Below are 14,159 nucleotides of genomic sequence, written 5' to 3'. Positions count from 1 at the left end.
TGTTGCTCCAAAGGTTGGGCAAGATGGAAGAAGTTTATACAGGTAATGGAAATATCACCAGTTAGTTGTGATTGGTATCTTCTGGCATTATAGGCCAGTTCCAATTGAACTGGAAGCCCAAAGGAACAGGAAGAAAATGCTGGCTATCCCCCCAAAAAATTTTGATTCCCTTTCTTTAGTTGTGTCCATGTGGGGCCTTTCAATGAATTGTGTATAACATTCTTTTAGGATAATGTTTATGTCAATCCAATATAAGGTATTGCAGTTTTTCCCTGATATGACTTCAAAGAATGTTGTAAAATTCTCTGAAAATGAAACTTGTGCTTTAAAATGGTGCATTTGCACAACAAAAGAGATGAGAATAAAGAGGCGGGAGCCAGGATGTGTTATCTACAAAGAGACGGAAACACCTCCCTGTGTAAAACCTCACCAGCCGTCCCTGGGGCCCCATACCTCATAACGGAGCTCTGGTGAGATGGAGCTGATCCTCATACTTGCCATGCTGATCCTGGGCACTTCTGGTGAGTTCCTCTCTTCCTCTTTGTTTAAAGCAATCAGACAGTAAAACTTCCCTCCACAAAATGTTCCTGAAATTGCTCTGGAATATTTGAGCTTTTTTTTTTTTTGTAGATTCCTCAAAAGCTTCTTTTCTTTTGTCCCATCGCTGAAAGAAATTGAGGGGTTTTTTTAATACTTAATGAATTCTTTGTTGTTCAAAAATTGTACAATCATTTATGTGACATAAACCTCTATAAAATATAAATTTCTTTTTGGAAACAAAAACCCAAACTTTGTTTTATGCACTGGTTTTCAATATAATTCACATTTAGTAGATTTCTCAGATGTCATTGCAGTCAAAAAAAGGGGTTATCTAGCACTTTTACTTAGCATTTTCTTCACTGTCACATTTAAAATCAGTTTCTAGACAGTGAACCTAAGGATTCCTTCTTTCAAATGTTAACTTTATTATTACTTTTAAATCCATATCATACAAAGAAATTGACATCAATAGCACAACATGTGCAACTAATGCAAGACGAATGTGCATTTAAAAGATGCAAGATCATCCTTAAACACCGAGAGACATCCCATTTCCCAAATTCACTATACTAAGGAATCTTTCTATTCCAAATGATGTCAACTTTATTCCCTAGATATTACAATACTTATTCTTTTCCTTTTCATACATGTTGGTGGGAGATGTTGAAAACACAAAAACTAAGAATCTGTTTTTGCTGGAGACTTTTTCCTTCCCTGACTTGCAAAGGCATAATAAAGATATTTGCTTACTGCCTGCAAGCCCAGGTTCTGATAGGTGAGGAGGGGATTATATAAGGATATTCCTCCTTTCACCCACTCCAGGGTCATGAAGTAATTCATGAGTTTTAGATCTGGGGATGTGAACAGGCTAAAGATGTGCTGGCTCCTTCACTCCAGAGGATGTCTGATAATTTCATATCACACATCCACATGTATACATACATATACAGTACATAATGGCTATTGAAAGTCTACATCCCCTTTAACCTTTTTTGTATTCAATAATACGCTATACACCATACCTTTCAGGGCCATAAATATTATCTTAGGAGACGTATCCAAAAAATAAAACTGACTTATCCAACTCTTGGAAATGGAGCTGGCAGAATGAGGCTAGCAGTATTGTTAATTGTTGCCTACAAGATGGCGTCAGCTAGGCTCTGACCCAGCAAAAAGAATTACACCAAATTTGGTCTGCCGAAGCCATTTCCAATAGTGACAACAGTGGGTGTGGTTTTTTTATTTTGTTTTGCACGGCAAACTGGCAGTTTTGATTTTAAAAAGACATAATGAAGAAAAATGAAATACATTGCTTGTTTTTCTTTCATTTTGTTTTAACAATGAGCGGAAATGAAATGGGACTTTTTGTTAAAATTTTCTTTTTTGTTTCAATGAAAACACAACCCTAATAATATGTATCTGTCCCAATGTTCCCTAAAACTGAATGATAGAGCTTCATCATGTGTACCTAATGTGCTCCCCAAGGCTCTCTAGAGCTGAATGACAGAGCATTATGAATATGAAATGCAAAGCTACTGTAGTATGTTAATACATTATAGCTAAGTTATCTCTTTATGGTATATTCGAATTTCATTGCAACTTTAAGATCATGATGATGGATTTGCATACCCCATATCATCTGGCACAAAATCTCATGAGATACCTCTAAATTACATAAGAAAATGGATCTTTAGTACTGGCCAGTCAGAATCTATTTTCTCCAATTATTAACTGGCAGTGGAAGCCCACTGAAGGATGGCAGCTTGAAGAATGTAAAAAGGCTTCATACACTCTCTTTTTTAAATAAATAATTTTTGAAAAAAACATTTAAGACATGACAACTTTTAAATTAATTTTACTCAATATTTTAATTATGAAATTGTAGCCTATTTCTGAAAGAAAATGATTCAGAGATATGTACACAGGTTATTGTTAGTATTGTTTCATAAGAACATAAGAAATTGCCATGCTGGGTCAGACCAAGGGTCCATCAAGCCCAGCATCCTGTTTCCAACAGAGGCCAAACCAGGCCACAAGAACCTGGCAATTACCCAAACATTAAGAAGATCCCATGATACTGATGCAATTAATAGCAGTGGCTATTCCCTAGGTAAACTTGATTAATAGCCATTAATGGACTTCTCCAAGAACTTATCCAAACCTTTTTTAAACTCAGCTATACACTGCACTAACCACATTCTCTGGCAACAAATTCCAGAGTTTTATTGTGCGTTGAGTGGAAAAGACTTTTCTCCGATTAGTCTTAAATGTGCTACTTGCTACTTGGAATGCCCCGTAGTCCTTCTATTATTCGAAAGTGTAAATAACCGATTCACATCTACTCGTTCAAGACCTCTCATGATCTTAAAGACCTCTATCATATCCCCCCTCAGTCGTCTCTTCTCTAAGCTGAACAGCCCTAACCTCTTCAGCCTTTCCTCATAGGGGAGCTGTTCCATCCCCTTTATCATTTTGTTTGCCCTTCTCTGTACCTTCTCCATCGCAACTATATCTTTTTTGAGATGCGGCGACCAGAATTGTACACAGAATTCAAGGTGCGGTCTCACCATGGAGCAATATAGAGGCATTATGACATTTTCCGTTCTATTAACCATTCCCTTCCTAATAATTCCTAACATTCTGTTTGCTTTTTTGATGGCTGCAGCACACTGAGCCAATGATTGTAAAGTATTTTCCACTATGATGCCTAGATCTTTTTCCTGGGTGGTAGCTCCTAATATGGAATCTAACATCGTGTAACTACAGCAAGGGTTATTTTTCCCTTTATGCAACATCTTGCATTTGGCCACATTAAATTTCATCTGCCATTTAGATGCCCAATCTTCCAGTCTTGCAAGGTCCTCCTGTAATGTATCACAATCCGCTTGTGATTTAACTACTCTGAATAATTTTGTACCATCCACAAATTTGATAACCTCACTCTTCGTATTCCTTTCCAGATCATTTATATATATATATTGAAAAGCACAGGTCCAAGTACAGATCCTTGAGGAACTCCACTGTTTACCCTTTTCCACTGAGAAAATTGGCCATTTAATCCTACTCTGTTTCCTGTCTTTTAACCAGTTTGTAATCCACGAAAGGACATCACCTCCTATCTCATGACTTTTTAGTTTTCTTAGAAGCCTCTCATGAGGGACTTTGTCAAACACCTTCTGAAAATCCAAATACACTACATCTCCCAGTTCACCTTTATCCATGTGTTTATTAACCCCTTCAAAAAAATGAAGTTTTGTTAGGAAAGACTTTCCTTGGGTAAATCCATGTTGACTGTGTTCCATTAAACCATGTCTTTCTATAAGAACATAAGAACATAAGAACATAAGAAAATGCCATACTGGGTCAGACCAAGGGTCCATCAAGCCCAGCATCCTGTTTCCAACAGTGGCCAATCCAGGCCATAAGAACCTGGCAAGTACCCAAAAACTAAGTCTATTCCATGTATCCATTGCTAATGGCAGTGGCTATTCTCTAAGTGAACTTAATAGCAGGTAATGGACTTCTCCTCCAAGAACTTATCCAATCCTTTTTTAAACACAGCTATACTAACTGCACGAACCACATTCTCTGGCAACAAATTCCAGAGTTTAATTGTGCGTTGAATAAAAAGAACTTTCTCCGATTAGTTTTAAATGTTGCCACATGCTAACTTCATGGAGTGCCCCCTAGTCTTTCTACTATCCGAAAGAGTAAATAACCGATTCACATCTACCCGTTCTAGACCTCTCATGATTTTAAACACCTCTATCATATTCCCCCTCAGTCGTCTCTTCTCCAAGCTGAAAAAGTCCTAACCTCTTTAGTCTTTCCTCATAGGGGAGTTGTGTTCCATTCCCTTTATCATTTTGGTAGCCCTTCTCTGTGCCTTCTCCATCGCAATTATATCTTTTTTGAGATGCGGCGACCAGAATTGTACACAGTATTCAAGGTGCGGTCTCACCATGGAGCGATACAGAGGCATTATGACATTTTCCGTTTTATTCATCAATTCCTTTTCTAATAATTCCCAACATTCTGTTTGCTTTTTTGACTGCTGCAGCACACTGCACCGACGATTTCAATGTGTTATCCACTATGACACCTAGATCTCTTTCTTGGGTGTAGCACCTAATATGGAACCCAACATTGTGTAATTATAGCATGGGTTATGTTTCCCTATATGCATCACCTTGCACTTATCCACATTAAATTTCATCTGCCATTTGGATGCCCAATTTTCCAGTCTCACAAGGTCTTCCTGCAATTTATCACAATCTGCTTGTGATTTAACTACTCTGAACAATTTTGTGTCATCTGCAAATTTGATTATCTCACTCGTCGTATTTCTTTCCAGATCATTTATAAATATATTGAACAGTAAGGGTCCCAATACAGATCCCTGAGGCACTCCACTGTCCACTCCCTTCCACTGAGAAAATTGCCCATTTAATCCTACTCTCTGTTTCCTGTCTTTTAGCCAGTTTGCAATCCACGAAAGGACATCGCCACCTATCCCATGACTTTTTACTTTTCCTAGAAGCCTCTCATGAGGAACTTTGTCAAACGCCTTCTGAAAATCCAAGTATACTATATCTACCGGTTCACCAAGTATACTATATCTACCGGTTCACCTTTATATGCTCTACAATTTTGATCTTGAGAATAGTTTCCACTATTTTTCCCGGCACTGAAGTCAGGCTCACTGGTCTATAGTTACCAGGATCTCCCCTGGAGCCTTTTTTTAAATATTGGGGTTACATTGGCCACCCTCCAGTCTTCAGGTATAATGGATGATTTTAATGATAGGTTACAGATTTTAACTAATAGATCAGAAATTTCATTTTTGAGTTCCTTCAGTACCCTAGGATGCATACCATCCGGTCCAGGTGATTTGCTACTCTTTAGTTTGTCAATCTGGCCTACTACATCTTCCAGGTTCACAGTGATTTCGTTCCGTTTGTCTGATTCATTTGTCTTTATGATTATTTGATTAGGAATATGCTCAGCAGAATTCACTTTTATGGGTGGGCTAGAAATGTTTTTAAATAAATAAAATAAACTCTGTTTCTTAGACAATGGGTATTATCAGAAGATTAATGCCCTTGTAGTATTATCAGATACCTTGGTGATTGCCATCTCAGACTGGAGCTTGTGGGATATTCTACTGTTATCATGAACACTGTCACTTATTTTAAGACATTGAAACATGGCAAGCTGGAGCTCTCTCAATCCAATTGGCTGATTTCTCTTGTGTGTTTTTTTTTGGTGTTGCATTGTAGTAGGCTCTCATGGTGTCGAGCTGCAGCCCACCTTGCAGCAGCTTCTGCCTTCTATCACCATGAGTGAGAAGAACCCCAGGATTGCATGCACTGTCCATGGCAGCAAGGTGATCAGTCATGTGCTATCCTGGTACAAACAGCCATGGGAGCAGGGTCTTTCCTTCCTGGTGAGTCACAGAGACATGGGTAAGCCCTCGTATGCTGAGGGGGTCTCTGAACGCTTCATGCCTGAGATCGACAGGGTCACCAATTCCTTCACACTTTTAATTGGGAATGCAGAGAAGAAGGATGCTGGTATTTATTACTGTGCTATCTGGTATGCCAACCGCTACATATTTGGAGAGGGAACAGAGGTAATCTTCCAAGGTACAGTACCAGTAGAAGAACTTGCTTCAGGCTGTCATTCTTTCTTTGTCTTTCCCTGCCTTCATTTCTCTATTTCTTGCTATCCTTCCCTCTGTCTGTCGTTTATCTGTCACTCTTTCTTTGCTGGTTTTTCTCATTCTCTGTGTCTCTCTCTTCCTCTCTTTTTCTCTCCATATCTCTTACTCTGATTCTTTCTTACTGGCCTGTTTCTCCCATACTCATTCTCTATGTGCATTTGTTCATTTGTCTCTTCCTCTGACAAGGCTTCTTGGGATGGTCATGGTTGTTCCTGACTTCTTGAGTATTTGATATTTCCCACCATATATTGAGTATTCCCACTATATAAATTGCAGTATTTCAAAAGGCTGCACTGCAACTAGTAAAAACCTGCCTTTCTTAATAACACTTTCCTTTTTAGCTAATTTTGCTTTCCATGTAATTCCTATCCATGCCTTGAAAATGACCATTTTTGGAAGACAGGCCACATGACATCACTACAAGGATTTGATTGAATGCAATGTGTTAATGTCCTTGTGATTTTCTCCCAAATGTGACAGCACCCATGGCAAGGGAGTGGCTTATTGATTTAAAATATGATGATTTCTATCAGCTTTAATTGTTAAAGTCTATGAACAAATTTTAGGTGTGGCCAGATGACTTGACACTTTTTAATTTATTTATTTATTTATTTATACGTTTTTTTATACCGAAGTATTAGTGTTGGCCTTCACTCCGGTTTACATTTACAAACAACGAATTACATAAAAAACATAGAACTTTAACAGGGATTAACATAAGAACTTTAGCCATAATATAATATAACATGTTAATACTGTAACAGGAAAAATAGCGAGGCGACAATTGACTTGAGCGACGTTGTTCGTATGAGGGTACTGGGTTGAGGGGTAATGGAGGGTGAAGCTGAGGTACTTAGATAGAGTTTAATGTTGAGAAGTCGGTGGGGGGTTATGGTGATGGATAGATAGGGGTAGTGTTCAAATGCAGGGTGCTGCCCTTTTGATGGTTTAGCCTATCTTGTCACTTAGAGTAGGCTGATTCAGTCCTGATTTTTTTGTCCATTGCATGCATAACTTCTAATTCCTGCGTTATTTTTGTTTTGTTTTAAGAATTCTGAACTATAGTTTGTCACATACAACAAGGGTTAAAAATGGACTGGAGTCATCTTGGTCTTGCTACATCTAAACAAAAAAGACCAAGTCAAAAAGTATTTGTAGAGCTGTACCAACCACAAACACTTATCAAGGCAAACGTCCTTAAATAATTTCGATATTGTTCTTAAATGAACAATATCGAAATTATTTAAGGACGTTTTGCCTTGATAAGTGTTTGTGGTTGGTACAGCTCTACAAATACTTTTTGACTTGGTCTTTTTTTGTTTAGGATTTGATTTATAAGACTAGTGCTGCTGTTCTTTGTTTTGTTGCTTGCTACATCTAAAACATGATGTAGATTGTAAACCAAAAAAATTACATTAGATGTTGCACTTACAGTATATATCACCTTCCTTCACAAATATGAACCAAGAACAGTTTAGATCACAGATAAAAATGCAATAATCAATGAAAAAATAGTCTCTAATATACAGAATAACTCCATCTCCTACTCTCAGGAAAAGACTAACCTGTAACATAAAGCTAAAGTAATAAACAATCATCCTTCCACAGTCATGCAGCAGCTTAGATAGTATTGAAATTTCAGGCTGCAAATAGTGTCGACGAAATGGACATACTGATCGGACGGCTATAGATCATCAGGGACAGATTGCACCAATCCTGGTTTTAGCCTAGTGCATCTATGGTTTTGTAGTTTCTGCTTTTCTTAGAGAAACTGGTACTTCTTAGATTCACCACAGATAAAACCAGAACTGGCTCAGTTTCTCCCTGTACCTGTCCAATAAGAGCTCAGTTGAAGTCTCCTTTTTTTTCTTGATTTTACTCATAATTAGCAGAAAAAAGTTTATTTGTATAAAATATTAATGACTAGAATTTTCTCCCATACAGAAGAAAATGACATCAAAGAACCTAGTGTAGAGCTCCTGGGTCCATCTGCATGGGAACTGCGCCATCAACAGGCTGCCACCTTTCTCTGCCAGGCAATGGCCTTCTATCCCAAGGCCATTCGCATAAAATGGCTTGTTGGAGGCCTCCAGAATATGGCCAATACTGAGATATTCCTCTCGCTCAAGAATGAGGATGGAAACTTCCAGAAGGTCGGGCGCCTTACAGTATCAACAGAGGTCTGGGAGGAAGGAGCTGACATCACCTGCAGGGTGGAACATGAGTCAGGGACTAAGTTGCTCAGAGCCAAGGAGAAATGGAAATCAGATAAGAAAGGTACTTAAGTCTTTCATTGGGCTTGTCTGAACAAAAGGTTCTGTTTTGGGAACCCATAGATTCACCCTCATACACAAAAAACTAAACAACAACGAAATGAACTGGCTAAACACCTCAATACACCCATACCCCACACAAAGAAATCTCAGGTCCTCCAACACTGGACTTCTCTCTGTCCCCACTTGCAAAGCTGCTCACCTCAGTGCAACCCGCAAACGAGCCATATCTATAGCAGGACCCTCCCTATGGAATTCCCTCCCCCCCCCCAGCTCAGAAATGAACCCTCATCGCAAATCTTCAAAAAACATCTCAAAACATGACTGTTCACAAAAGCCTTTCCACCAGACACCTAACCCACCCACACGCACCCTACTCTTCCTGAATACATCACGCCCCCCACAGACCCACCCACACACCCATGCTTCCCCCCCCCTGACCCGCCACGCCACTGCCCACTCTCCACCAACTCTTATATACTATTTGTTAAATTACCTTACCCCCTCCTCTCCTAAATTATTTAACCCCTCCTGTCACTTAAATCATGTCTGAATGACTTTACTGTAATATAGTTAACAGTTACTGTTACCATGTAATATAAAACTTACCATGTAACATAAAACTTATACTGTAATATACTGTAATATAGTTAAAGTACATACTGTAATATAGTTAAAACAGTTACTGTTACCATGTTATAATGTAATTTAGGGCGGCCCCGTCCTATCTCTAAGTTTCCTGTAAATCGATGTGATATTTCGATCGAACGTCGGTATATAAAAATAAAAAAAGAAATAAATTCAAAGAAATCATAGAGTGGGATGGAAGGAATCTCAGGAGATCATCTAGATTTAAAGAAAAATAGTTCTGGGAGGGACCTCAGGGATTCATTGCAGAAAGACAGTACTGGAAAGGACAAAAAGTCATTTAGAATTAAAGAAAGACAGGGCTGGAAGATATGATAACCTCTTCTGGGTTATTTTGCCTTCTGTATTTTCTCAGGTTCAAATTGTGGAACACCTTTTCATTTATTTAAGAAATGTTTATACTGCATAATAAGCTAAACTATAAAAGTGGTGTACAACATAATACAAAAATAAAAACAAACAAAAAAATTTAAAAGGACACAACCATGAACTGTAATTCAGTACCTGAACTACCAATTAAACTGGGAACATCAGCAGACCTTTAATCAAAACAAGACCATATTTTATCAATACTCTGCTGAGAACAGCTAGGTCTTTACTACTTTGCAGAACTTCAGATAGTTTAATTCCTTGTAACCCCCTCTTTGTTGTGAGACTGAATAAAGGACTTCTATTTTCCCAGAGCTGCAACTCAAATGTTCCAGTCTTCTCTTTCGTCTCTTCCCTTCTCACTAAGTGAACCAAACAAGTCTCTGGGCAGTCAGGTTTGCACCAGTGAGGGCCCTCAGTGCAATAGGAGAAAAGTCCAACAAAGTCTCTCTCATCACTGTCCTTACAAATAAGTCACTGAATTCTCACTGCACAGAATGGTAAACACAGCATCGAGGCCAAGGAAAGTACTGTCAGAGTCTTTTGACGGTATTCAACTTAAACCATTTTATTGCAGCTTGAAAAATGAATCCAGGCCAAGATGGCAAAAATAGTGAAAAGAAACATGAGAGTGTCAACTAATAGAGCAGCACTATCCTTATCTATTATAGCCCTTTTTCTTGTCTTCCTTATCTGTGCTGAATCAGTGTCATTTTGACCCACCCTGAGGATTTATATTCAGACAACAACCAACAAGGACTAAATTGCATAGGCTGGGTAAACAAATAAGCGTGGGAGTAGCTTGTTTATTGTGGCAGTTACTACCCCTAACCAATTAAGCCTGATACTTCACTTAGATGCAGCTCCAGCACTGCTCTCTACAGCTCCAGCACTGCTCTAACTAGAACCAAAAAGTTACTAATAAGAGCCAAGAGTAACAGATAAGTATGAGAAAAAAAAAGTGTGAAAGCTGGCTGGGCAGACTGGATGGGCCGTTTGGTCTTCTTCTGCCATCATTTCTATGTTTCTATGTTTATGATGGATGGGAAGTTCTAGATCTGTTTGGATTATGAGCCACTAAAAATAGAGTTGAGAATAACCTCTTTCTCCAAGATATCTGTTCTCTACTGTTAACTGTCATGAATCAAACATTCCAGGGACTGTATTCCGGCTTGCTTGATTCTCTCTACAGTTAACAGTAAAGACATCTTAGAGATGTCTGGACTCTACTGAGCCCTCAGGTGGAGACCACTCAGACTTCAAAAACTCCAGAAAACTCTCCCAATGTTAAAAAAACACTTCCTTAATGTGTGAACCTTGAGGCCTACCAAGTAAAGCAAGCGCAAACCCTGATTATATACAGTCTAACTCCAGATCTTCCAAAATCTCCTGATCCCTCTGAAACAACAGTGTTACCAACCCTTTTATATGGGAGGTTAAAACCCATCCCAACTTAAGGTGGACCCAAACCAGGGGGAGGCCCAAAAAATGCAAAACCTCCTATAAGCTGGAGAACTGAGATGTCAAATAGAAAAAGAGGCAACATCACTGTTACATCCTCTTGTAAATCACATGGAAGAATCTTGCACAAACTAGGAGCCATAGTTAAAAAGGCTTGACTGAAACAAAATTTTAAACCGATATCTTTCCCAGAAGCTGTGGCCAGCAGACAGCCCTGGGAAGAGCTATGCATATATGCTGGTGCATACCAGAAGATTCTCTTCCATAAATTGCCAATCATGGTTCTACAAATCATCATAAAGTAACCTAAGTTTGGCTATTTCTACTCTAGGCAGGTAATGTAGATGGCATAACTTTGGAGTTGCTATATCTCTCCTTGATTTTTCTAAAACCAAGTACGCGGCTAAGTTCTACAATAGTTGCAATCTATGCACATGGTTCATAAGTAATTCTACATATGAGGCCTTTGCAGTAATCTAGAATACATATTACTAACACAGAGATCACAATCTTTAAAGCTTGTTGATTCAAAAACCTTTCAAGCTGCCAAACAATCCTAACTTGAAGAAAAACTCTTTGAATCACCCTATAACATGGACTTCCATAGGAAAATTAGACTCTAAAAGGACCCCTAAGTCTTTTAGTTGAGAAGATAATGCTATCACATGATCATAAATCACAGGAAAACTTTACTTATTAACATTTATGAATTGCTTTCCAGATTTTACAATAAAACCAAGCAAAGCAATGTACATAAGACTAACATAAACAACATAGATTGAGGTAGTTCACTAATAGCACTCACATAAAGAATTTCAGTGTTATACTTATCTAAAATCAGCTAAGTGATAGGCAATCAGTTAGTTTAACCAAGCAAGCATTTAAAAACAATAAAGCCTTCACCAATAAGGATGTGCAGGCCAAATAATTTTGTTTTAGTACATTTTTTTCATTTGGGGGAGATTTGTTTTTCTTTAGATAAAAAAACATAAGGAGGTCAATATCTAAATAGCTAACCGGTGATAATAAATGCTGTATGAGACTAAATTCTAGCCTAAAGTTAGCTGGATATGCTTATCCGGCTGACTTTAAGATAGCCGGGTATATTCAGTGATGCTGCAGCACCACTAAATAACAAGGTTAAGTTAACCAGATAGCTGTATCAGGCTAACTTAACTAGCTGCGCCGTGGCTGAATATCGGCCCCAAGATTGCCATACTGGGTCAAAGGTCCATCAAGCTCAGTATCCTGTTTCCAACAGTGGCTATTCCAGGCCACAAATACTTGGCAGAATCCCAAACGTTCAATAGATTCCATTCCAGGGATGAGCAGTGGATTTCTACTACTCCACCTTAATAATGCTTTATGAACTTTTATTCCAGGAACTTGTCTTTTGGCATCTGTTTAATGTTTATTTTGATTTGGTTCAGTTCCCAAACTGAAATAAACATTAAAACAACAATGTCCCCAAACAAAAAAAGCAAATTGGGATTCCATGAGGTCCACCAACCCCCTCCCACCCCACAAAGCAAACCTTGGGTGTTATGGTTATGTGTGTTTGATGGATCCTTGGGTGCTATGGAGGTGACCATGCCCATGGGGAGGAGCCCCGTGAGGAGCCACAGCACTGGGCTAGACTCGTACTACACAAACACAAGAGTTCTTTTATTAGACAGCTTGAAGAGAACTACCAGAGGTGGTAGTAATGAGGCAGTCCAGTAGTTGCAGTCTCAGGGACCTCGGCAGAGGGAACCCTTCTCTCCTTGATAACGTCAGGAGGTTCTGCAGCAGGTCTCCCAGTGAGCAGATACTGTGGATGAGATAGACTGAGAGATAGAGTACTCACTAGGTGTTGGCTGTTGATATGCGATTCCACCAGGATTCAGGCACCGAGGCAGGGAGAGCAGGCCCTCGAAGAGCGAGTACCTGTTCCCTGAAAGGCACCTGAAATAAAGCAGAGAGCCCCCGAGAAGCGGGTACCCAGGTTAGCATATACCCCGAAGGGCAGAGAGAGAGAGCTTCCTGCGGCAGCATGGAAGTGGCAGAGTAGCGTAGACAAGAACGGATTTGAGTACTTGCTAACTCGGGGAGCTAGCAAATTAGTGAAGGTAATATACCCGGATGGCGTGACGACAGAATGAGGAAACGCCCTCGAGGTTCGCACCAAGGGTGGTACAAAGACATAGGTTGCGCACGCGTGCTCGCCCTAGTAGGTACCTGGGAGGAGCAATGGCGGGAGGCTGCACCATAGCCATTCCGGGGACACCAGAGAGATCAGCTTATAGACGCGGCAGTAGCTATCTTGCCCAGGTAAGCAGGAGGAGCTGTGAATAAGGTGAGGCAAACGGGGCGAAGCCGTCAAGGAACAACAGATGCAACAGTATCCCCCTTCAAAGGGCGTCCACGCTGTTTCCTACCAGGTCTTGGTTTTTGAGGATGCAAGTGATGAAAGTCCTGTAGCATCTCTTTATCCAGGATATTAGACAATGGTGTCCAAGAGCTTTCTTCAGGGCCATACCCTTCCCATGACAGGAGGTATTCCCATAATCTGCCTTGTCTTCTCACATCGAGAATGGCGACTACTTTATATTCAATGTCTTCTTCTGCATCTAAAGGTGTAGCTTCAGGTATCTTGTTGGAAAACTCACTAAGGATCAATGGCTTCAATAGTGAGACATGGAATGCATTGTGGATCTTTAAAGTAGATGGTAGCTTCAGACTACAGGTGAGATTGCCCAGTCGTCGGAGAATGGGAAATGGTCCAAACGAAGCGAGGAACAAATCGAGCTGAAGGAAGTTTAAGTCTTAAGTGCTTCATGGAAAGCCAGACTTTATCACCAGGCTTGAAGTCTAGAGCCATGCAGTGATGAGTATCGTATCCTTTCCTTGCTCAAAGTCCTACTTTAACAAGCATCTCTTTTGTCTGAGTCCAAAGTTGTTGGATATCTTTGGCAGTAGATTGAGCTGCCAGGGATGACACTGATAATGGAAGTGGCAGTGGTGGCAGTGGTAGTCATCCGTAGACCTCGTCGAATGGTTTTGATCCAGTGGATGTTGCTGGATGAAAATCTGCAGGTACAGAGTAAGTAGCTGCCAATATGACCTTCTCTAGGCCAATAATGTGTTGCGGTTCTTCTGGAGTGTCC

General features: G+C 39.7%; 1 protein-coding gene across 1 annotated transcript in view; it reads left to right on the top strand.

Annotated features, from left to right (window-relative positions):
• The first annotated feature begins 5,833 nt into the window (after positions 1–5,833).
• The window catches only part of LOC115078263 (immunoglobulin kappa light chain-like), a 51,030-nt gene continuing 42,704 nt past the window's right edge, over positions 5,834–14,159 (top strand). Inside the window, exons 1-2 of the mRNA XM_029581072.1 lie at positions 5,834–6,185; positions 8,207–8,539. Of these exons, the coding sequence (XP_029436932.1) occupies positions 5,879–6,185; positions 8,207–8,539 (640 nt within the window). The 5' untranslated portion in view covers positions 5,834–5,878. The remainder of the gene's footprint in view (positions 6,186–8,206; positions 8,540–14,159) is intronic.

The sequence above is a fragment of the Rhinatrema bivittatum genome, chromosome 16, assembly GCF_901001135.1.
Source record: "Rhinatrema bivittatum chromosome 16, aRhiBiv1.1, whole genome shotgun sequence".
Lineage (NCBI taxonomy): Eukaryota > Metazoa > Chordata > Amphibia > Gymnophiona > Rhinatrematidae > Rhinatrema > Rhinatrema bivittatum.
The sequence above is the reverse complement of the archived record's forward strand: the minus strand, read 5'-3'. Positions and strand labels throughout refer to the sequence as shown.